This window comes from Adiantum capillus-veneris, chromosome 7, assembly GCF_014529385.1.
Source record: "Adiantum capillus-veneris isolate H3 chromosome 7, ASM1452938v2, whole genome shotgun sequence".
Taxonomy (NCBI): domain Eukaryota; kingdom Viridiplantae; phylum Streptophyta; class Polypodiopsida; order Polypodiales; family Pteridaceae; genus Adiantum; species Adiantum capillus-veneris.
In genome coordinates, this window is record NC_140937.1 from 89,735,822 (window position 1) to 89,760,600 (window position 24,779).

At 38.0% G+C, this 24,779-nt stretch overlaps 1 protein-coding gene and 1 pseudogene across 1 annotated transcript; both read left to right on the forward strand.

Annotated features, from left to right (window-relative positions):
• Positions 1–885: 885 nt before the first annotated feature.
• On the forward strand, positions 886–5,298 carry LOC147454202 (uncharacterized). Its single transcript, XM_086517293.1, has 3 exons — positions 886–1,179; positions 1,408–1,422; positions 4,516–5,298. Exons 1-3 carry the CDS (start codon positions 886–888, stop codon positions 5,296–5,298), a joined length of 1,092 nt encoding a protein of 363 aa, XP_086373419.1.
• Positions 5,299–6,647: 1,349 nt separating this feature from the next.
• On the forward strand, positions 6,648–7,296 carry LOC147454203 (uncharacterized; annotated as a pseudogene).
• The last annotated feature ends 17,483 nt before the right edge of the window (positions 7,297–24,779 follow it).

Here is a 24,779-nt window from a genome sequence, read left to right on the forward strand (position 1 = left end):
CCATTTTCATTCCGCGTAGTATGCCTGCGTAGCAGCAAGCCGGACAGACCCAGAAAGGAGTATCAAAGATCTTTCAAACCATGGTAATATTTCATAGATCATCAAGCTGGACAGTACTTCAGATGCTTGCCGACATGATAACACTCCCAAAGCTCAAATATTTCACTCAGATATCTCATCAACCTCCTCCATGGTCAATAGTATGATCGGGCGTCGTGCATGTCGAGCCATAGTGATCTTGATTCTTTGATGCGGCTTCCCTCGATGCTGTGTAGTCCTCTGCCAGTCGTGGGCGTCTGGATCTTAATCCTAGCTCTGTCGCTTGGTTGATCAATGTGCCTCTGGTGTGAGGAGAATGTGGGATTTGCTGTGGTAGTAGCTGCTCCGATGGTTTAGTGCCCGCTCTAAAGAAGTCTGTGATCCGCCTTGACACTCACTAGCTTCTCCTCTTGTTAGGCTCTTTCTGTGCATGCGCAGCTCGAGCAAAAAAAAATCCCAGGCATCGATTATTATCTCTGGTCCTCATTCCCCATGACTCTAGAGAGTGGTCCAAATCCCTCTCTGAACAAGCAATGGAAGCGGCCTCATATCTTATAGTTAACGGGACGTGTCCTGGCCTCTGTTGGTACTCCATTGTATCGAAGCTGGTGTCTTGTCACAACGTCGTCCTTCGCAAGCTGGAGAAGACGCGCTATATAGAAAGCCATCTTCGTGCCTAGCTCATGTGTGGGTTGTATCCAAGATCACAATTGTGTACCATAGTTACCCAACTCTGACAAGCCCCAAAGTGTAAGATCACAGCTCGAAGAGGTGAATGCACCCATTCGTAGTAGAAGGCCCACGTTCACTCTGAGTAGCCAGTGTTGCTTGTGGTATCCACTACAGATGGCTGGTCAAAGTGAGAAAACACTATGTGATGACATTGATAGTGAAAGTATAAGTGAAGTGCGAGAATATCCTATAGAGAAACGCAGAGAATTTGTAGACTTGCAGTCACAAATCTTATTTCATGAGTTTGGGCAGGATAGTGCTTGGCCAGAAGACCAATATCTATTGTTTGGAAGGTCTGGGAGAAAATGTAATGTTTTAACCATTTTCATTGACGATGTAATGGCATGGGATGTAAATGTAAAGCTTTTGACTCTCAAGAGGAAGCTAGGACTTGTTGACCGCTACAAGGTAGTATACCGCTCAAACGAGGAGGCCATGTCTATGGTCACCTTGATGGACAGAGCAAAAGTGATAGGACATATTATTCCTAGAAGAAAAATTATTTTGTATCGACTGCCTCCACCATATCCCACTGCACAACCACCTTATTAAGTTTACTATGTACTCTCCTTGCAAAATGGATGACTATTTCAGCATCTCTTAATAATATTTGATCACTAATGTACTCATTTAAAGGTGTTTATGTTGTACGTTCTTTGATTTGTACAAAAGTTCACACGTATATTTATATTTTGTCTGCAGTCATGGGCACAATAACTTCTTGGAAGTGCGCGTGTAATTATAAGTGTTCACACTCTATTAACGGTTGGGAGTTGGTGTCAAAACGGACCTTTTATTTTCATCAAAATCAAGACTCATTAGGAAAGCTACATCCTTCTGTGACCAAGCGTAGAAGGGTACAAAGTGACATTGATTTGGATGTCACACATAACATCACAGAACGAACAGAAGATCGACATGTAGAAAGAACTGAAGAGTCCAATAGTGATGGAAGGAAGGCTTTCTGCAACTGTTCTTTCTATTGCTATGGCGGGCGGTTTGTGCATACTTCAACCCTTTATCGACACCAAATTCTTTCAAAGAGATTTGGGAGCTTGAAGCTCCATTTTGGTTTAGATGTGCCACATGTAGCACCTTCCTGGAGTGAAGGTCTCAACGTGGAGGAAGAGAAAATGGAAGATTCAAATGGCGGTGACCATCATGCAGATGGTGACGACCATTTACAGGCTGATGCTAGCATGCAAGATAGTAGGGAGGAAAATGAGGAAGGGACATCTAATGTTCTCTTTGAACTAATAGAGAAAATAGTAGAACTTCAAAGTTTATGGGATGAACATAAAATGCCGATAGGTGTTCAAGATCAAATGCTACGTCTTCTGTTTGGTGACCTTGGTGGAGCTAGGGTAAAGAACTACTCTTTGAAAAGAAGCCTAGCTAAATTGTTGGTTCAGTTGCCAAAGACATGGGAAGGTGAGCTTGGAGGGGTACAAGTACCCGCGTGCTGGGATCAATTACAAACAATGTTGAAAGGTTTGGGGATGGTGACTGCCTCTCATTATCGTATTTGTACAGGAAGTAATGGAGCAAAGCACGCACTAGAACTTCTATACCCAAGTATAGAGGACAACTTTGTAGGAGAGGTTCTAAGGTGTGCCTGTTCAGGTGCTTCAAACTCCAAAAAGCTTAAACGTGATTGTATTACTTGCTGTGAAAAGTGCAGAGTATGCACAAAGCCAAGAAAGTCAATGCTTGCTTTTGATTATATTCCAATAGGACCTCAACTGAAGCTTCTTACAAGGAGTAGAACCTTTTGTCATGAGCTATTGAGTTTGTGGCGCCATAAAAATCAATGGTGTAAGGGAGATGCATTTTCTACGGGAAGGCATATAAAGGAATTTTGGGATGGAACAAAATTCCAAGGAGTGAAGAACTTTTGGGACCCATTGTCAACATATGAGCTGCCAGTTGTTTGCTCTACACCTGGATGTAAGAAGTCTTACACGACTTTTCCCTTTGACAAACGCTCTCAAAAACTTGAAGATGCATGGGATGCTGATCGAGCAGTGTACACTTTTATCTGCTCCGAATGCAAGGAAGAAATCGAATGTGAGAAAAGGTTGTGCAAGGTAATGATGTCTATCTTCCTCTTTTTCTTAGCAAAATATACACTGAATGTCCTTACTTACTCTGATTGTTGGTGTGCATAATCAGGGTGACCCTAGAAATATAGCTCTCTTGTTGCATTGGGACGGGTTTCAAACTTCAAGAACCACACAAAAAAGTTGTGGGGTTGTGGAGATTATGGTGCTCAATGCTGGAAAACAAAACTCTATGGATATCATGCCAGTCTTGTTTATTCCACAAAGCTGCAAAAAGATTATTAAGTCTTCCGGCGATGTCTTCGGATCATTTCTGAAACCATTAGTGGATGAGTTGGAATCACTGTATATTGATGGAGTGGATGTATTATATGAGTATCCACTAGAAAACATCTTTGATGATACGAGGGTGGAATCTAAATTCTGTAAGATTCGAATTATGGTTATGATGGTTACCGGAGACCATCCGGCCCAATGCAAGATTGGCTTGTTCAAAAATGGGGGACAAGAGTTCTGCAGGAGAGATAAGCCACATGCATCACTTGCAAGAGATAGGCCTGGACAAGAAGGGAGGTATATTTACAATGAAAATCGCTTACAAGTCAGATACCCACCAGTTGCAAGAACAACAAACGAGATGGTTCATGCCATAGCTGAGGCAAAGAGGTGTTGTACTTTTGCTGAGAAGGATGAGATTTGGAAGAAAGCTGGTTTATCAGGGGAGTCAATACTTTGGAGACTCTTTGACTTATATGGATTTGACCCCTCTCTTGACTTGGTTTTTGATGTAATGCACACCTTGTCTCTAAATGTTTTCAAGAAGTATATTGTACACTTATTCCAGAATGCAGATTCTTCAGTGAAGAAAAATATTGATGAAGCCACTTTGACTGTTACAAAATTGGCACCAGCATCTATTCGCTATGGTCGGTGGCCAAACTCACCAAGTGTCTATTATGAATCCTTCAAGGCGGAAGAGAATCAAAAGTTTATGCAGTGGTGTCTACCATATATTCTAAGAGTCGTAGATGGTATTCCGCATGAGATGCAAACTTTAGGAATCTTGTTGGTGGACATAGCACATAGCTTTTATGGCTACAGTCAAGAACATGGAATGTCGGCTACTGACATTCAGGTTATCAAATCCTTGATGCAATCTTGGAGAATCCGAAAGGAGGAATACTCAGGAGCAAACTCATCACCCTTGGAGCATGTACCTGGAAGTGGGGAACTACTAGAGGATATTTTGCGGCATGGACTACATGACATATATTGGTGCTATATGTTCGAACGTTTAGTGAAAGCGTACAGTGCTATCAAAACAAATAGCATAAATGATGAAGCATCTTTTGTACAATTCTATCTGAGAATGTTTTTCACAAAAGTATTCCAAGCAATCCAACATGATAAAGATGCCCTGCTACCTTGTGATAGAGTCCTACAACAATTGCATAGTGTATTGGGTCAAACTACTGCAGCTGATTGTGCAATCGGGGCCTCCATTGAGTGCTGCACTTCACATCTTGATGGACTATTCAACGTTACTTCTATTGGAAAGGCAAGATCGTTGTGGAACGACATCTTAAAGTATGGCAAGAGAGCATCTTGTACTGATAACATTCTTATGAAGGGTATTGCAATATCAAAGAGGAGGGGTAACTATAGGGTTCCAACATCTGAGGAGGTTACCTACTTAAGGAGCTTTTGGAACATCGATGATGAAATCTTTTCATTTGGTGATGTGCAAACATATGACAAAGTCTTCTATAAAGGAGAACTTTTCAAGATTGGCAATGATGTAGTTGTAAAGGTGGACGCGTTAGACACCTTGTCTGAGGAGAGAGGTCATTGGAAAGCTCGCATAACCTCTTTCTTCTCCATGCAGCTTGATGGGAAAGCAATGATGTTTTTTGGTGCAACTTACTACAAACAATGTATTACAGGAGACAATTATTCAGAGGAACTAGTCATAGATACAATGACTGGAATGAGCATTCTTCAGAAAACACCGCTTCCATTTACTTGGGATAGTGTGCAGCCTATCTATTCTTTGCTTCATAAATTTATCCCATTGCCATTACCGAGGAGCCAAAGATTGATTGCATATGAAGTTAAGGACCTAAAGCAGAGGGCTAGGCTACTAATGGAAGGCAATTGTGGGAATGTACCCTTGTGGTTGGAGCATGATGACATTGTCAAAGTCCGTTTAGAAAATAATGGTACAATACAATTCAAGCATGCTGTTGTAAGATGTGTACAATGTGACAGCAAAATCACAAAGCTTGCTATTTTGAAATCTAATGCAAGTGATCCTCATATATGGAAAGTTCATGAGGAGGAAAACACATGGAGAGATTGGGATTCTTGTGTTCTTTTAATCAAAGATTGGATTGTACTAAAACGTAAAAAAGTTAGAAATCTTGGAGAAAGTGATCGATGGATCCCTATTTTATGGAGATGTCCATAAGCCAAGGACATGAGAAAAAGACATTCATAAAGTACTTGATCACATAAGGCTTTTGCTATTAGAGAATTAAATGATTTTGTGGTTTGAATTTTATTATATGGTTGAGCATTGTTCTCTCTATGATTTATTTTCATCTTAACTTTTTGTATTGTTCGAGTTATATCTCAAGTGGCACAAATTGAAACTTTTTGGAGTCTATCTTATCTGCATATGTCGACTACTCTTGTAGGGCTCGCATGGATCTTCCACAGTCAATTTTTCAGCAACTAGTTTCACTTCCTCATGAGGAGACTGTGAAACTACTCGACGCTTGGAGGGAACATCACTCTTTGGGTAACAAAAGGGTTGTTGGTAACTCAACTAGTTCTCTTCCATATGATCCGATCATATATGATCAAGTATTTAGAGCTCCTCCTTCTAAACATAGAGAGCACATTAAGTTGTATGGTAGAGAATTTCTTAAAAAAGAGGATCATGGTCAGTATAGAGTGTTGTGTGCAAATTATGGGATGGTGCGAGGGTGGTTTGCAAAGGTAGGGCCAATTGCAGATTTGAGACATAATAGCAAGGGTAAAGATATGGTTTTGAGTATCATCCGAGAGAAGATGGGTGAGCTAAAGCCAGTGAAAGTATATGGTGTGGAATATTTGTGGAAAGAGTCCGACATTTACAATTGGTGTATAAAGTCATTGGCGTCCAAAAGAAAGTGGACCAAACAAAAGGCTCGCAAAGGCGCTATAATGGTATAAGTTTTTGATTTATCTTTTTATTTTGCTTTCAAATCATATGCTATGTAGATGTTTATCTTATTCTTGAGTTATGTTACATTTTTAAGGATACTCATGATGTTCAAGAGCTTGACAATGATGGTGTAGAGAAAGAGACAGAATTATCATCAAAGGTAATAGTATAGAATGATTTTTAAGAGTTTTGATATTAAGTTTCTTATTGAGTAATTTTTATTAGGACGAGGATGCTTCCAAGCAAAGCTATGATGAGAACTTTGTAGATGTGGTAGAGGGCGATAAAGACATCTCAAAATCCACACTGGTAATTGATATATACTATTCTTTATACAAGTGTAATGCCGATCTTTTAAGATTTTTTAAAGTTTTGTGTATGTCTTATGTATTTAGAAAGAACCTGATGTATACATTCCAGAAATATCTTGGGACAATGATGAAAATCATATGGCTGTATATGAGGTATATGAAGATCATGCTACTTCTTTTGCTCTCTCTCATTTCATATCTACATGATGATTTATTTATGTGAAAATGTTGGCTTAGGAGTATCAAAATTTTATGAAAGAAAATATCTTTTCTAGTGCACTAGGAGATGTGGATTCAATGTCTTTGTCTGCTGGTGATAAGTCTCATGAAACTTCAATCGAGAAGCCGGTGAGATTTTGTTCATGTTTTTTTCCCATTGTGTAACATTTTTAGAGATGTAAAAAATATCAAGTTGTGTTTTTTGTGTTGGTAGATATCGGATAAGTTAAATAAAGTTGAAAAAAATTGCATCTAAAGGGTGCGATGAAGAGCATTCTAGAAAGAGTACTCGAAAACGGAAGGTATTCAAATTATACTATTAAACTAATGCTAATTGTAAACTTGTTAAATAAATGTCATTAAAGTAAGCTTGGGTTATGTCTTAGGCTACAACTAAGCTTGCTGAACTCCTTCAAAAAAAAAAGAAGGGTCAAAAGCTAAGAGGATTCAAAAGTCAAAGGTAGCTGTTTTGTTTTTTGTTGATGGCTCTAAACACTTATACTATGGTAATAAATCTAAAGTAATGTGTCTTGTCTCTCTTTTTAGGATGTTGAGAAAGATGTTTTTGTTTCTAATGAGAAGGCTACCTTGGAAGTGCAGGTTTGTTTTCAATCTTACAAATATATCTTATGCTTACTCTCGAAAAGATTGCAACCATATTCTCTAATTTAACTCTTTATTGTGTAGGCATGCAAACTCACTAGAGAAGATCAAGAAACCATTCTGATGAAATGGTTTGGGGTTAGAAGAGTGGAAGAAGTGTATCCATTTGTGAAGCCTACTTACATGGCTTTTAAAAAAACTAACTCCTTTTTTTGTAGAAAAACGTGTGAAACTAGCTCTTCTACTATGTGTGAAGATTTGGTAGCTTGGCTTTTATTAGAAGGCATGATGATTGTAAGACTTGAAAAGATTGTCTCTCTTTCTTTGAAGGATGTAGAAGTAGCTAATGATAAAGACTAATGGTTGTATGATGGACTTTGTAAGAATTTTTGAGAGACATCTATATGAAAGTGATCATTTTTAGTTTTCTATTTAATCTTTATCTCTTTTAGTCAAAAAGTATGTGCTATTTTGTATATGTTATGTTAAATTGATTATTTATGTGGATTATTATAATACAACTACATAGATAGCATTGTGTGGTTACAACTATGTAGATGAAAGAAGAATTTCTTACTATATGGTTAGTTAAAACTCCCATATAGCTATAATATTATGGCTACAGCCATATAGGAGAATCCGAGTCAAACTAGTAAGAAATATTGCTATATGGTTACTTAAAACTTCCATATAGCTATAATATTATGCTTACAACCATATAGGAGTATTCTCATTATTACTAGTTTGCACTCTTACTAGATATGTGTATTCAATCTAGTAAGTTGCCTAGTAATTATATTTTTTTTGCTATATAGAAATGCGTCCAAAGTTCCTTGTGAGCCCTTGTGAAACCTGTCGAAACCAGTCTGCGCCGGCGCGGACTGGTTCCAGCAGGATTCAAAGGTCTTCTTATTTTTTGTAAATAATGTCACCTTAAGAAGGCGTTCATATTACCTTAGTGATCATAATGGAAACCAAGCCATGATGGTGCGGACCAGTCCACCACGAGTAAGTGCCACTGTCGCTACTGGCGAATTTGAGCGATCACATTTATATTTTAAAAAGGGCTCTTTGGAATGTTGGAGAATATGGACACCTATCGGAATGGGTGCACAACATCAGGAACACATTTTAGTAGCTGTCCAGCTTCGCCAACATGCTTGGGAATCTTCTGTTTTAGGGGATAAAAACCCAAAATACCCCTCAGATTTCAAACATTCTCCATGATTCCCTCACATTTGGCCAGAAATTCGCAAAATGCCCTTCAATTTTACAAGAATTTTATCGAATTCCAAAATAGCACTAATTAACTACAAACATCTCTAAAATCTTTTTTTTTTGCAAAACTTCATAGGACGATTGATTCTCCTCAATAAAAGATGATAGATTTAGGATTTTAAATGATGTTGAGGCCTCTTCATATCAAATCGTTCATCATTTTTGGATGTAGATGTCTCCATTAGTGAGATTATTGGTGAGTATTTTTATCGAAGACACTTACACAGATCTCCATTGTCATAAACACTAGATTATGTCAAAATTGGGGCAAATACATCCCAAAATGATGCAAGGGTATATTGGGAACTTTTGAAATTTGAGGGGTATTTTGGGAATTTCCACAAACTTCAGGGTACTTTGGAGCTTCCGCCTTTTCACATACTGCCCGAGGCCCGGGGAAGTCACTTATCAAAAGACCCCTATATCACGTGCGTTCAAGAGGTAATTAATAATACCCCAATATACATACTATACTTACACTGTGAGCCTATTTAAAAAACCCCCACCCCCCTCTGTATGTATACATTTTTATACATTTTGGTCTTTTAATAATCCTCTCCGGTTAACTCACGTGATATCATACACATTCTAAAAAGTGACCGCCCCTGGGTGCGAGGTGGCTCCATGTGTGGATGAGGGGGATGATAGCCACTTACTTGTGGACAAAGGACGATCTCTATGACCATCTCTACATAGAGACTGTCTCTACTTCACTACCATCTATTTTCCATTATCACTTTTGAAAATCTCTCTAATTCACAACTAACTTTATTGAAGGACTCGCTCGTTTCTTTTGTCGCTCGAAAAAACTCGCTCGCCATCTTGTAAGACTCCTGGGAGTTAGTGTAGGCTTATGAATGACCACATGATCTTTTGGTTGAAGTCCTAGAATATGCACATACACATAGTACATTTGCTCACATGCCAAAAACGCTTTATGTGTAGATTCTCTCCTCTGAAAATTGGGACAAGTGCAACTAGGTTCTACCTTAATGTGTACATCATAACAACTCTCTTGCAATACCTAAAGAACTTTGTTTTGTTCACTTTCTAGTTTCTTGTCCAAGAACGTTGCAACCATACTTGCAACTAAATCCAATCTCTTTGGTGCTTCTTTGGAAATACCATGTCTCCACTTATGCTTCCTGCTAACTGGAGCCTCCTTGTGTAAGAGCAGCATTTCTATTGTTAATGAATCATAGTGGTGTTGCAAAATCTACAAATTGAAATCCACTGTGTACCAAGCTGTCACTCTCTTCCTTTGATAAGTTGGTTCAAATATCCACTTGCCAAAAAGTAAAAACGACAGGTGAGAATTTAACTTGCCTCTGTACTTTTTGTGTGTGGCCTGGTTCATAATTGCAGAACCATATCCATTGTGCAATTGTCTTGTATTTAAAATTTCTCTCAAACCAAAAACAAGGAGCAACCATTCCACTTGACGGCTCTGTAATTTGTTACCACAACTTTTCTTCCATAGCATTCCAAAACATTTCCTCATGCAATTAGTTGGCATCCTCATAAAGCCCACCCTTCGTAGGCAACTTTGACCTCTTGATTACACCTTACTAAATTCTCCCTGGGATGCACTAGAATGCTCTCTCCTGCTTCACTATCAGTGAAAACATATACTTCTTCTTATTATCATCTCTATCAAAATGTATACTCTGTGGTCTCCTTCTGGTTTTGGAATACATATCCAGGTATATGTGGGCTTGTATCCACTGCACTTGTTTTCTTATTCCATTGTATTGTCCCTTTGTCACCTTCCATCATAGGATCCTCATACAAAGGACTACCAGCAACCAAGACTTTTAATGTACTAACAAAATGAGTTGGATTTTGAGATTCTTTTTATTTGGAACTGGCCATCATTGCTTCTATGGAAGGACCCATTCCGATGTATCTGCGTGTGGTGTATCCCAATCTTTTTGCACATTGAATATACACATTCAAAACACCACTGACACATGCATCATAAAGTGAGATTTTATGTTTACCACCTTCACTTGCAAGCCAACTAGCATGGATGCTCTCTAACAAGTTTATACTTGGAATTTGAGCTTTCTCCCATGGACTCTTATTGACCTATAAATACAAAACCATATAAATATAGATCTTTGTTTTCATGTATTTAATAAGAACCAAAAAAAATGATTGATATATCATTGTCTTAACACTTCCCCAATGGGAAATCCATTGCTCCCACCAATTAAAAATAGAATTAAAGCCTTTCTATTATCCCCTACCACATATTTCACCCACCATTCTTGTATTGTGGAAGCAATATGGGAGGCCTCATTTGTAGTCTTTGCTAAGTGCCATGCTTCACCCATTTCAATGTCATGCATTTGTCTATCTGTAGCAACATGTTTTTTTGTGTGTTTGTGTAGACTCTAATCCCAATGGAAAAGACACGAGCTCTCCCTCCCCTCCATTACATTATGCTGTCCTCCATTGTATACAACACATATTGCCAACCAATTAGCCCTGCTTTTATCAGACATATCTCCTTTCACAAAGGTAAAAAAGACATGTCACTCTGCAACATTGAAGGCTTCCAAGACAATAACTCAAATGCACAATCCAATCTATGAAGAAATCTATGGCCATGTTGGTCGATGTTGTGGGTGAGACCGAAGGTGACCATCGTACTTATGCTCCATACCGAGCATCCTTATATTGTTGTGAATTGGAGGAAGCCTGAAACAACCATTTCTATTATAAAAGTTTGGGAGATCATCAACCTTTCTAGGAGGTCCACAAATCTCTAAAATTTTAGACAACCTGCACGATTTACCTTCGTCTTTCGTCCATGAAATGATGGATGTAACCTTTGAATACTCCTGCCCTGTATGCTCCACCCCATCTTGTGTGTCTTGAAAGGGTCCTAGTCTCTAAAACAAATGTGTTTGTACCTTCATCAATACCAACATTTAAATGTGATGGAGTCGAACTTTTGTTACATGGTGTGGCGAACATAAAAGAATCACCAACTTCTTCACTTGTTTCTAAATTGTCAACAACCACATAAACATAGTCATCCAAACAATAAATGTGGTAAGCTGAGGATAGAGAATGGTCAAGAAGGTAATTCTTTTGATCTTCATGAACCCATCTTGGAAACACGTTGACCTTAGACTCAGGGCTTCCTATTTGAACAAATGCTTGCACTCATGGTGCATGAGGCTGTTAGGTTTACTAGAGATAATGTAGAATGGCTCATTTACTCATTAGATTATGCTGAGTATTTAGAAACTACGGGGAATTTTCTTGTGTCCGTTTGGGATTCTAGAGGAGATACCACCACAATGGATTTTGAGGAATAGGGACCACTTTGGCGGGAAAGAAATGTTGAGTTTGAGAGAGCACTTGGTAAAGAGTGGTAGGAGTTCAAAGGAAAAAAGTTTTCGGTATGGGATGGTAACCATAGGCTAAAAACATGGTGGAAGAGAATCAAAGGTAGTGAGATCTTTCACCTTTTTCACTCTTTTGTAAGGCTTTGTTTTTACAAAGGATGAATTTATATTTTTTGATAGAGTACTCAAACAATGTTCAATACCATGCTAGTGTTCGTTGCCAATTCCTTGAGTTGTCCACAGCAAAAGAAGCAGAGTTTCTTCTTGCACTTGACACTTTGAATGCGTATGTTTGTAATTGCCTGTTGACTCTCATTTTTTTTGCAAAAAATTCTTGTGTTTAACTCTTTGTTTCTATTTTTTTGCAGCATTTCTAGGGCACATTTCATGCCAAACATCACTCATGAAATCTATATGTTTCAAAGATTTGGCATGGAAAATAAAGATCCAATCCTTCAAAAATTGACACTCGATATGAGAGAATGGGCTAGGGTGGAGATGACTGTGGAGGCAAGGTATTACCATGGTGTTTCACCATGGTACAATACTCCATGTGCATTGATATCTCAACTTGTGTGGAAGGTGATACCTACTCTACATGTTGGGTAGTTAATGTAAAATTTTATTATGGTTCCAATATAGTGTTTTGTATTAGTACATTGCATTTATGTCCAAAGAAAGAGGAAAGCTAGATGCACTTGGACTAAATGATGTTGAGAAGAAGAAGAGACTAAACAAGGCCACAAATATAGGAGAGGAACGATTGAAAGATAGGGGCTACAAGTACTTATCAATCGCCAATGCTCTTAATGGTGATGAGTTCTTCAAAGTTTCTTTTTAGCATTAAATGGGTTGAGTCTGGAATGCTAAAGATCACTAGAGATAAGCTCTTTTGTTTGAGAAGCTCTAGAATCACTCCTGAGAGGTATTGAAGCTATTAGTTTTTTATTTTTAATTGTGTTCGTTCCATTTCATTTTTATATACCATTAAGTGATATGTTGTTCTTATTGCTCATAGAAAGAAGATACTTTTGCACCTCATGAGCCTCACTAAGTCTAAGAATACACAATATCTTTATTTCGGTGATTACAAGCAAGTTTTTAGAAATTACATGAAAAAGGAGACTTATTGGGCTCACTTGCATGGGGAGGCTACACTTATGATTGAAAGGCTGTAAGTAGAAGGTCCACAACATCCAAATTCTTTTGACCTATTCTACAAGATGAGCATGAAGAATTATATTTGTAGGTAGACATCTGACCATTGTTTTTAATAGAATATAGACATGTTTTAATTTACACAAAATCAAGTTGAGTGTGTTTTCTTATTATTATTATGAATGTAGGCTTTTATTTATCTAATGGATGCGGTGAAGTCTTTTGACTCTAGTGAGAAGATGCTAGAGCTTGTATTGTCGGCTAAGAGAGTGATTTATAGGTTTGCATCTTCCACTTGCAATCTTTGCAAAAAAGGATCATTTCATTTTTTTGCCATGGTTTGGTGACAGTGGGTCATTTTGAGAGTGATGAAATATCATTTTGTGCTTACAAAAAATCCTTAAATTCTCTGTGGAAGCCCGATATGGGGTGGATGGTGTTTTTGAGAATACGCACATGTATAATGTCTATGTTGAATTAAATCCCTTATGGGAGCCCAAGATAGGGTTTATGGTTTATTTTGAAAAAGTGTTCTCCATACAAAGGAGACTTGCTTTTTTTTTGGATCCATGACATTTATTATACCATTGCGTTTATGTGCTTTTCCAAGTGGATGATGCTCTAAAAATTGTGTAGATGGGTTATGCAATGCATTGAGGCACATGAGTTGAATGAAGCGCCATTATTCACTAGAGAGTGGATTCATGTGCTTGATGAGAATACAATGTTCTCTCCCTCTTTGATTGAAAGGAATTTGACAACATGGGAAGCCAATGTTTGTCCTTGGTGGTTGGATTATCCACTAGGAATTATTCCAAAGCAAGAGTTTGAATTACAGAAGAGTAAGTACATTAACACTTGTGGCTCTTTTCTTTTGAGAATGTATATGTCCTACTTTAGTTCTAATTTATGTCATATTGTGCTAAATGGTTGTTGAGTGAAGAGTTTCAAAATGAGAGTGATGAGTACTCAGAGGAGACACAAGAAGAGTCTCTCCCTCCTATTTCTCATAGAGCTACTCAAAAAACCATTGAGAGTGGCTCTCAAGGTAATCCACTAGCAAGCAATGTACTCAAGAAGGGTAAAGGGAAAATGGAGCCTCCAGTTACATCAAGGATACCCACTCCTTCTTCTTCAATGCCTCCCATTGTTCCATCTACGGAGCCCGGCATGTCCTCTTTGGCAACCACTATACCCCATATGGCACCCGATTCTAATGTGCCCACTACATCTTCATTGGTGCACACTACTTCATTTTTTGTTGTAGAGTATTCACTTGGGCGAGAGGCTTGGGAGAGAAGGCCAATCACATGATCTGTTTGTAAGTTTAAAAAAATTTGTAGCAAATATATCTTCCATATTTCCTAATTCAATGCTAATTTGGATAATGCTTGCATGGTTCCATTACCAAACCGTTGTAGATGTTTTTCTTGTGGATATATCACAAATTGATAAGTTTGCCCTTGACAGGTATATTTCCATAATGCTTACTTATTTGCATTTTCTTCTTGCATTGTTCTATGATTTTGAACATGATTCATGTTTGATTTTCTTGTAGCATCAATAATTCTTTTACGACACAAAATACAAATCTATATAGCAAAGATGGTACGTGTGCCGTGTCGTGAGGTTGCTAGGCTTATCTTTGCAGATTTTCCTACAAGTTTGCTTGTGGATGGTCTAGGACCAATCCCATTGGGTAAGTAACTTTTCTTTGGATTTGTACCTACATCTAACTATGGTTGCATGCTTCCATGTCATCATTCACTTTTGTAGAGGACATGAGTGTTCCCAAGTGGAATAAATTTTTCAGGGATCTCGTGACAGGATGCATGGATGTTTCTTGTGAGTTTTTGGCCGATGAGGGGTTTTTAGTCACCATGTGCATGGACGAGCATATTGTAGATTTTATTGCAGATGCAACTAGGGTAGGAATTGTGCTCTTACTTACATGGACCCTCATGTGTAATAAGAAGGCATATCGTCATCCACTCACTAGAGAGGCGATGAGATAACAAACTTAGTTTCATAGTTTAATTTCCTAACTAAAAACATTGTAGCTATGACCTTCATTCTTTGAGTTATTTATCTTGCAGGTGATTGATCTTACCAAGTGTTTTTGGTGTCGTATTGGCCATCATGTGCCACACTATGATAGAGAGGCAGGGTGAAAATTTTCGAAAGATTGTTTCCAGCAGATTGTAGCTACATGATAGATGATGTAGTCTTCCCCATTGAGATTGATGGTGTTATTCTTAGAGGCGGGGCAGAGCGGTTTTCTTTGTTCTTTTGGTAAGACTAGTCCAAAGTATGGTACTAGTGAATGTTATGGTATATATGTTTTCTCAATAGGTTTCCAATGTACTTTTTATATGGTCAGGTGGTTGCTGGCAATGTTTTACTAAGCCTCATGACTATTTTTTGGACTTGCTTGCAGGGTGTGGTGATTTGGGCCGAGCTTCTGTGGAAGATATGAGGCATTGCATGTGTCTAGAGCTAGATGATGTGCTCTATGAAAGATGTTTGATCGACATTGCATGTGGACCTATGAAATGTTGATTGCGGATGCACACTTGGTTGAGGAAACTCTATTCTGATAGTACACATCTTAATGTTTTGATTTATGTTTTTATGTACATGGCAACCATATGACATTGACATGGAATTTTGGTATGCTCCATACATTTCATTTGGATGTTTCATTTGTTTTTTTGTGGTACACAATGGCCACATGATGTGGAGACGACTTTGATTGGATATTTCCAATGTAGTTAGATTATGTTGACACCATTGGCTTGTGTGTTGATGTTTTTGAGATAACAAAATTGTTAAAGTGATGAAAATAAGAGTTTATGTGAAGGAAATCCTATGTGGGAGCCCAAGAAAGGGTGTACAACTTTTTGTATGAAGAGGTCTCCATACAAAGGAGACTCTAGCAAAAATTCTAAGAATTAAGTTTCTTGTACAAGCTCAAAAATACATACAAATAGTGCTTTTTATAAAGTTTCATTTTGCATAAGCATAGAAATGCTTCCATATTTCTTAACACTAGGTTGGTAACCTAACAGGACATAAAAGTGTCCTTTCAGGGTTTTGAAAAAAACCTCCAAAACCATAGTAGATCCACTCATTTTGTAAAATCCTTTCATGAGGTTATAGTTCAAGGCCTACTACACATGGAAAAAATAAGAAACTTGTAAAATTTCTCATATTTTGGTCACACCAAGCCACCAAAGTTGATGGACCAGTACATTTTCATCAAAATAGTCATTTCTTATGTTTTGTTGCATAAAAATAAGATTAGGGATTTTTGTAGGACTTGAGATAAATTCCCTAGCTAACTTCAATGGGTTGGTGATCAGAACATATGAGTGCTTCTCACTCACTATTTTTTGTTTTGCCAAAAGAAATAGGTACAAAAAAGTTGAATTTTTTCCAATCTGCAAACCTATCATCAAAGTTTCTATAGCCACGCTCAATACAAATAATAAATGCATGTTTTCTTAGTTCCCTATTGTCCTTTAGGTTCATAAGAATCCATGGAGCATGTCAAAATAATAATACATCTCTTACCAAGGGGAATCTTGGGGACAAAGATGAAGTGCTAAATACAGTAAACATGAAAAAACTAGGTTCAACATTATGAGTTGTAGAATCCCATAGAAACTATTCAATATCTAGCCTAGTTTGATCCTTACGACTAGATATGGTTACTACCTACAAAATGCATATAGTTGTCACAAGAAACTAGAAATATTGAAAAAGCTATACTTGATATACTAGAATGTTTTGTTTTCTTCTATAATTGAAAAAATCAACCATCGTTGTGTACTATGAAAAATAGGGTATTAGGTGCCCCAAAACTCAGGGAATATTAGTTTTATGTTACAATATGCGACATAGAAAATCAAAACTGCATTTGGATATCATGAAAGACACCAAAAAAATCATAGAAGAGCTACAATTGGCTAAAAACAAGATTTGACAATTTTTGTAATTTGGTCATAACTTACAACTTTAACATTTATTTAGCCCTAGAAGCATCAAGACATGTTGAGGACTACTAAAGATAGTTCTCTAGCATTATAGACCTCACAAACATGAATTCTAGAGTGGTATAGTTGCAAAAAGTTGAAAAAAGCCAAAAACAAGACCCGTTTTTTCACACAGTTTAGGTTGTGAAATGTTGTGCAAGGACAAGGTTAAAGATGGAATTGATATTCCAAAAAAATGTCGAGTTTTTTTCAGCTCATGAGACAGCTTTCTAGATAGATAGAACCTCAAAATCCATTTTGAAACTCTTGATATAATTCAAGGAAAATGGTCACTTAATAGGACATAAAAGTGTCCCAGGACATAAAAGTGTCCCATTACCAACCTAGTGTTAAAAGTTTTTGGTAGTTGAAGGATTGTACTATGAAGTTTTGAGTTTTTCCACTACACAATGATAATTAAAGATATCATTAGTGTAAAATTAGGTATCAAAAGCTTCAAAAAATAGTTCCAATTGTAAAAGCTCAAAACAAAAATCTCGTAAAATAAAATCCCCAACAAGATGGCCATGGATGGCCATGAAGCTTGCCATGGGGTGGGGAGCACACACTAATACACCCCCACAAAATTTTGTGACCATCACAATCCGTTTTGATGGTCAAGGACGGGACAATCGCCCATTTTTTGTCATTGAGACCTTAATGAACCCAAAGGAAAACCCTTGGCGATTGTGCTACCCTTGATTGATGAGATGAGAAATGATAGCCATAAAAAATTACAGAAGTTTCATGGCCATTGCAATCCGTCCAGGTAGAAAATTGGCGATTATGCCACCCTTGATTGATGAGACAAGAACCCATGGCCATGAAACTTTGCACGGATAGAGGAAGCACACTAATCCTTATTCGTCCAAAGTTTCATGGCCATCCATTTTTGTCCTGATGGTCAAGGATGACACAATTGTGATTTTTTTTGTCATTAAGTCCTTGGCAAGCCCAAAGGCAAAAAGTTGGTAGATTGTGATGTCTTTGACCAATGAGACAAAATGTATGGCCATGAGAATTTGAGCGGGAAGAGAACCATACTAATCCCCACCCTTAAAAAATTTCATGGTCACTGTAATCCATCTTAACGACCAAGGACAACATAATCGCCAATTTTTGACCGTTAAGTGCTTGGCGAGCCCAAAGGCAAAAAATTGGTGATTATGGCGCCCTTGATCGATGAGACGACAATGGATAACCATAAAACTTTGCACAGGTAGGTGAAGCACACTTAACTTCACCCTTGCAAATTTTCATGGACATCACAATGCATCTCATTAATCAAGGGTGGCACAATTACCAACTACTTGCCCTTCGTCCCTTGGCGAACCCAAAGACAAAAAATTGACAATTGTGCTACCCTTGACCAATGAGATGGCAACATATGGCCATGAAACCTTATAGGCATGCGAATAGCACTTTATTACTAACCCTTGAAAACTTTAATGGCAATCTCAATCCGTTTCATTGGCCAACCACAAAAAAATCATCAAATTTTTACTGTTGGGCCCTTGGTGACCCCAAAGGCAAAAAATTGTTGATACTGCCACCCTTGACCGATGATATGGGAACCTATGGCCATGTAACTTTGCAAAGTTGGGAGAAAATTATTTATCCGTACCGTTGCAAAGTTTCATTGCCATTGCAGTCCGTCTCATTGGTCAATGGTGGAACAACCACCAAATATTGTTGGGCCCTCCGCGAGCCCAAAGGAAAAAAATTGGCAATTGTGCCGCCCTTAACGGATCAGATGGCACAGATGGACATGAAATTTTGTAATGGTGGGTGAAGCATACTATTTTACACCCTTTCGAAGTTTTATGGCCATCCCAATCTATGTCATTGGTCAAGGGTGGCATAATCCACAATTTTTTGCCTTTGGACCCTTGACGAGCCTAAATGCAAAACATTGGTGATTGTCCGGACTTTGACTGGTGAAATGGATGGCCATAAAACTTTGCAAGCATAGAAAAAGCATACTAATCCTCACCCATACAAAGTTTCATGGCCATCACAATCCATATTGATAGTCAAGGGAGGAACAATTTCTCTTTTTTCTAAAAGGCCCTTAAGAAGATCTTTGAAATATCCTAATGTGAGATGATAACCAGATTGATAACATTGTTTCTATGGCAAGATTATGCCTAGGTTGGCTCAAAAAGTCTTGCCAAGAAATATGGGATGCTAAAAATGGAAAGGTTATTTTAATGAATAATGTATATTCAGATCTAGCCTGATGGTGCAAGTTGAACTTCTAAGAGAAACCTATTCCTAGAGAGTCTTGGAGAAAGCCGATCTACTGCTTTATTTTCTAAATAAAATTTCAATCCTGTTTGAAAGGTTCATGAAACAAACATGTGACATATACTAATATAGAACTTGAATGTTTTTTACAACATGGTAGTAATTAAATTAAAAAAAGTGGTGTGAGTACGGGGTGGAAAGGGGGATAATGAAGCCACGATGGCAACATTCTATGCACGGATGGACCCAATCAATCACGTAGCTTTCTAGAGATTTTCTTTTCTTTCTGTTAGCCTAGCCCGTGCTATGCCTTAGGGACCAATGAAACTTGATAACTATGCCTCTAAAATCTATGGGGTAAAAAGTATGAAGGTTAGCTCTATCCTCCTAGAGTATGCAGCACTTCCTAAGTTGACTATTGTTTAGATGTGTAACACTATAGGCTATAGATAAGTTTAGCAATTAGTGAATCTTTCTTAAGGATCTATGATTTTGAGACTCACAAACCTATGGTGTCTGTGTAGATTTAGGAAGTAGAGAACTACTATTGGATCATTTTTTCCCTTAGCTTTTGCAATGTGAGATGAGACTAAAACTTTACTAGTGGCTCATGATTAAAGCTACAAGTGTAACAAGGGAAATGTCCACTCATTCTCTCTCAATCTATGGAAATAGGGCTGGAGACTTATCGAGGGTAACCCATACTTTATATTTATTGGATAGGGACCTCTCAAAGTGTGTCTTTTTAGGATATAGTGAAGAGTCTAAGGAATACAAACTCTATGATCTAGAGGAAAAGAAGTTACTCACTACTTGCAATGTGGTATATGAAGAAGGGTTGTATTCGGTGGAAAAAACAAGTTTTTCCACTTTCTCATCAAATGAAGAAATAACCTAACTTGTGCTAATTCAAAGCTAGGTAAATATTGAAGAGGAGGAATTGTCTCATGATGATGACTCAAACAAAAGTAGCCAACCTATTGTAGCATCACAAGAGAAGCCACTACCAAAGTGGACTCAACAACCCTTTGATGATCAAAATCCTCATGTTTACAATCCTTGTGAAGAAGAAGATGGTTTTCAAAGGTCAAAGAGAGTAAAGGAGTAAAAACTAGCCTCTAAACACATCGTCAACAAAGGTATACTGATTGAAATTGTGGGCTTTGTAAAGGAGTGAGCCTCCATTAAAGAGGCCATGGCTGATCCAATGTGGAAAGAAGCAATGCAGATAGAGTATGATAGCTTAACAAAGAATAAAATATGGGGGAAATAGTAGGGATTGGACACCAAAGAAGAAGTCAAACACAATGCCGATGGCTCATTTAAAAAGTAAAAAGTAAGGTTATTAGCACAAGGTTTTTCACAAATTGAAGGGTTTGATGTGAGAAAACACCATTTCTTCCACAACTCAAATGACCACCACTTTCCTTGCACTTCCTCTTGCTACTATCTTTCTTTGGGTTGTTTTAGAAATGGACGTAGTATCAAATTTTTTGAATGGACTTATCAAGGAGGAGGATTATGTAGAGCAGCGACCAATTTTGAGTTTTCCCATCCAAAGGGAAGGCTCGAGTTGAAAAAGGATTTATATGACCTAAAGAAATCACCATAAGCATGGTATGTCAGGATAGATAGGTTTTGCAAATGTTGTGATTTAATCAGAGTGCTTTTGATCCAAATTTGTATGTACTAGAAGAGAAAAAAAACCGAAGCATTGCTATCTTATATTTGGATGACTTGATTACCATAGGTGATCATGAAGAGATCATTCAAAAAACTCAAAAGAGTCTGAGTTTTGATCTTGAAATGACAGAATTGGGACTCTTATATTATTTAGGTTTGGAAATCCACAAAGGGAATCTTCATCTCTTAGTAAAAATATGCAACAAAATTCTAAAAGCATTTTGGATGATGGATTGTAAACATATCAGCACTCCATTGAGATGAATGTGAAACTCCCCATGGAGGATTCTTCTCCCTTGCTCAATGTCAAGAAGTATAGTAAGCTTGCATTGGGATGTTTGATTTTCTTGTGTAATACTAGAGATAAACTTGCTTTGCAGTTGGTGTTTTGAGAAGTTTTTCCAACCAGCCTAGGGTATCTCATTGGAAGGCAAGTATGCATGTTCTAAAGTATATTAAAGGTACTTTGAACCATGGCATTTTCTATGGAGTTGGCCGAAATAACCTCAGTGGATATTGTGACATTGATTAGGTAGGAGATTGTGATTCTAGAAAGACAGTTTCTAGATATTGTTTCTCACTTGGTTCTGGATATTTTTTTTGGATTAGTATGAAAAAACCAATTTTCCCTCTTTCTTCAATAAAAGTGGAGTATAAAGCTACCTGTTTTGCATCTTGTGAAGAAATTTGGCTCATGAGAGCTCATGGGATTATGTGTTCCTATTGATTCAACACAAACAATTCAATGTGACAACTAGAGTTGCATGGAGATTGCGGACAACTCTTTCTTCCATGCATGCATAGAGAATAGTGAGGTTCAATATCATCTATTGAGATTAATGGTTACTAAGCAAAAATTAGAGTGATGTACTTAATGGAGAAAAATATAACATACACAATTGAGAGAGAGAGAGAGAGAGAGAGAGAGAGAGAGAGAGAGAGAGAGAGAGAGAGAGCATGTGCAACAAGTACGTGGTTCACCCAAGTGTGTGCTACATCCATGAGAAAGCAACCACACTATGGATTTATACTTCAAACTTGAAGTAATTTCTAGTGAGCTTAGAAGCCCTAAATGGTTGTCTTGCCTTATTCTCTCTCTAGGTTGCACTTTTTACTTCCTTTTTTCATGTGTAAAATATGTATTCTTTTATAGATACCAAGGATCCTCTATGGACAACCCGCCCTCTCACATCAAAGGTAGCCTCCCATGTGTAGATGTGTCCACCCTAATCTGACCATTGTTGAGGTTAAACATGGATGTGCCTTTGTCTCACGCAGAACGCCTAGTGTCAAGCCACCCATTGATTGGTCTAACTCTTATTATTTATATGCATAGAGGAATAAGGATCGAGGTCTCTTCCTACCACTCTATTCCACCCACATCTAGTGCCTGCTCTTCTCCTCCCTTGCACTCCACATTCATCGCTTCCACACATCGTGCTCTCATAAGTGGTATCAGAGCCTTGGTGTAGCGGGACAATCGTGTCAATTACTTTGCCATAGTAGTAGATCTGGAAGTGAGAGATTGAGATCAGATGAGAGTGGGGAGCATTGGATTGGACCCACCCTTGTGGCGCATACACAAGCCTCGATCACAAAGGCTCAAGGACCTCACAAAGTGGGAGAGTGAAATTGGAATTTTGATTTCTACTGTAGAGATTCATTTTCGAAAGGCTCACACATGTACACTTTGGAGAGGAAATTGAAGGGAAACAATGATGTTCCCAGCTAGTCTGAGTCAGCCAATAGGTGAAGATCCTGCAGCAAAATGATAGCTTGGAAGAGGGAGACTGCAGATCTGTAGCATGAGCAAAATCAAAGGGGAAACTCAAGCGCTAAAATAGCGGCATATAAAAGCAAGGATTTGTAACGCTACAACACACAGAGGCTTGAAAAGAGAAATCAAGTGCTTATCTCATTAGTACTAGAAGAATTGAGTAGCAGTTTTTTTTTTCAATCTTCAAATTTATAGAATTTCTAAATCTTAGCAACATTGGAGCTTGGTTTTTTTATTGTAGCGCCAGACAGTGCAAAGTAGCAAGGCTGGTAGTTTGAGGATTTAGTAATTCTAACAAGAAGGACCAAGGTACAACACTGCAATATGTACGTCAAAGGGGAGAGCGGGAGAAAATAAAATCAAAGAGAAACATTGTCTGCAGCAAGAGAGCTTCAACAAGATGAAGCATGAGTGTGTGCACACACCTACAAACACTCACTCCAAAATCTATAGTGGAAGGAAGATAGTGCAAGGCAAGGAAGATAGTTCAATGAGCAGTGGAAACTTGAGCAAAAACTGGGAGATCATATGTGTGAGAACGCTCATACACAATCAAAGGACTTTGGATTGAGTAAAGAGAGCGCTAAAGCTCTCCTTCGTCATAATGCCGTAGCCCGACAGGCTACTTAGCTAGTTCGACGGGCTATGCGTATGACGGGCCCATGAGGTATCTCTATATAGGGCCCCTAGGGGGCCCCATTTACTTCCTTTCCCTCCACCTCTCAGCTTCCCAGGTATCCTCACAAGAAAGACAAAAATTTAGAAATCCCACTAAAGCAAAGACAAATTTTTTGGTATAAATCCTAGCTTAATTTCATAAGTTCTTTATTTTCTTTGTATTGAAGTTGGTGTACTTTTTATTTTATAAATGTTTTTTATAGATTTAATAGTATGTTGGCCTTGCTTTTCATGTCAACATCTGTCCTATTATTGAACCGAAAGTGTCGTTGTGAAATGCTAGACTAGCAAGCACTATTTTACAACGTGCCGACCGTGTTCACTTCGGCATTGGTTCTATTTTGGGCCGGAGGTGTAGTTGTTGAACATGGTTGGTTACGTTCGATTTATAGGTAGCTATTAATCTTGTAGTTAGAATTAGTTCTATTATTGGACTGGGAGTGTCGTTGTGCAAGCTAATAGTCTAGTTTCTATGTTTTGTGAGTAATATGCGTGCTTTGAGGCTAGATCGATGTTGCTTTTGGCATGAGCTCTACTACTAGATTGGAGGTGTCATTAGTTTCATCGAATGATGCCCTAAATTTTAGGCTAGTTCGATGTTGCGTTTGGTATCACTTGCACTACTGGGATGGAGATGTCATTAGTTTCATCGAATGATGCCTTGAGTTTTAGGCTAGTTCAATATTGATTTCGGCATCAACTCTACTATTTGGGCTAAAAATGTTGTTAGTCTCATTGAATGATGCCCTGCTTTTTAGGCTAGTTTTATGTTTCTTTTGGAATCATCTCTACCATTGGGTTGGAGGTATCATTAGTTGCATTGAATTATGCCTTGCTTTTTTAGGCTAGTTCAATGGTGGTCTCGCCATCAACTCTACTACTACTCGGATGGAGACGTCGTTGAATGATGCTCTACTCTTTCATCTAAGTGCTATCGTTAGGTTCAATGAATGAAGTTTATACTTGCTATAAAATTGCAAGTTCTGTTGTCTTTAGAAAATCATGAAAAATGTTATCATTGTAACATAGATGGATCCTGTGGAAATGAAAAAGTTAAAAACAAACATCAGAACTTTCATGGTCACATATATATGTGCCTTGTCCATGAAGGAGATCACCTCTACATTGGAGAGTGAGATGCACAAAGAGTGCTTCTTTGATGTCATAAATGAAGCAGTTCGGATAGACTTCTCAGCTTACGATGCAAAGGTTATCCATAGGCTAACGGATAGTATTGTGGGAAACATGACACAGTGTTTGAAACTTGGACATTGATGCACCAACAGATGAGGATCCAACCAAACTACATCATTGGAATAATGTATGGCGTGCAGAGAGGTCAAAATCAAAAAGAGCATGCAATATTGATGCCCAAGATGTCCACATCCACAAG

Excerpts from the sequence above, each read along its gene's own strand:
- LOC147454202 (XM_086517293.1), top strand. The coding sequence starts at position 886 with ATGGCTGGTCAAAGTGAGAAAACACTATGTGATGACATTGATAGTGAA.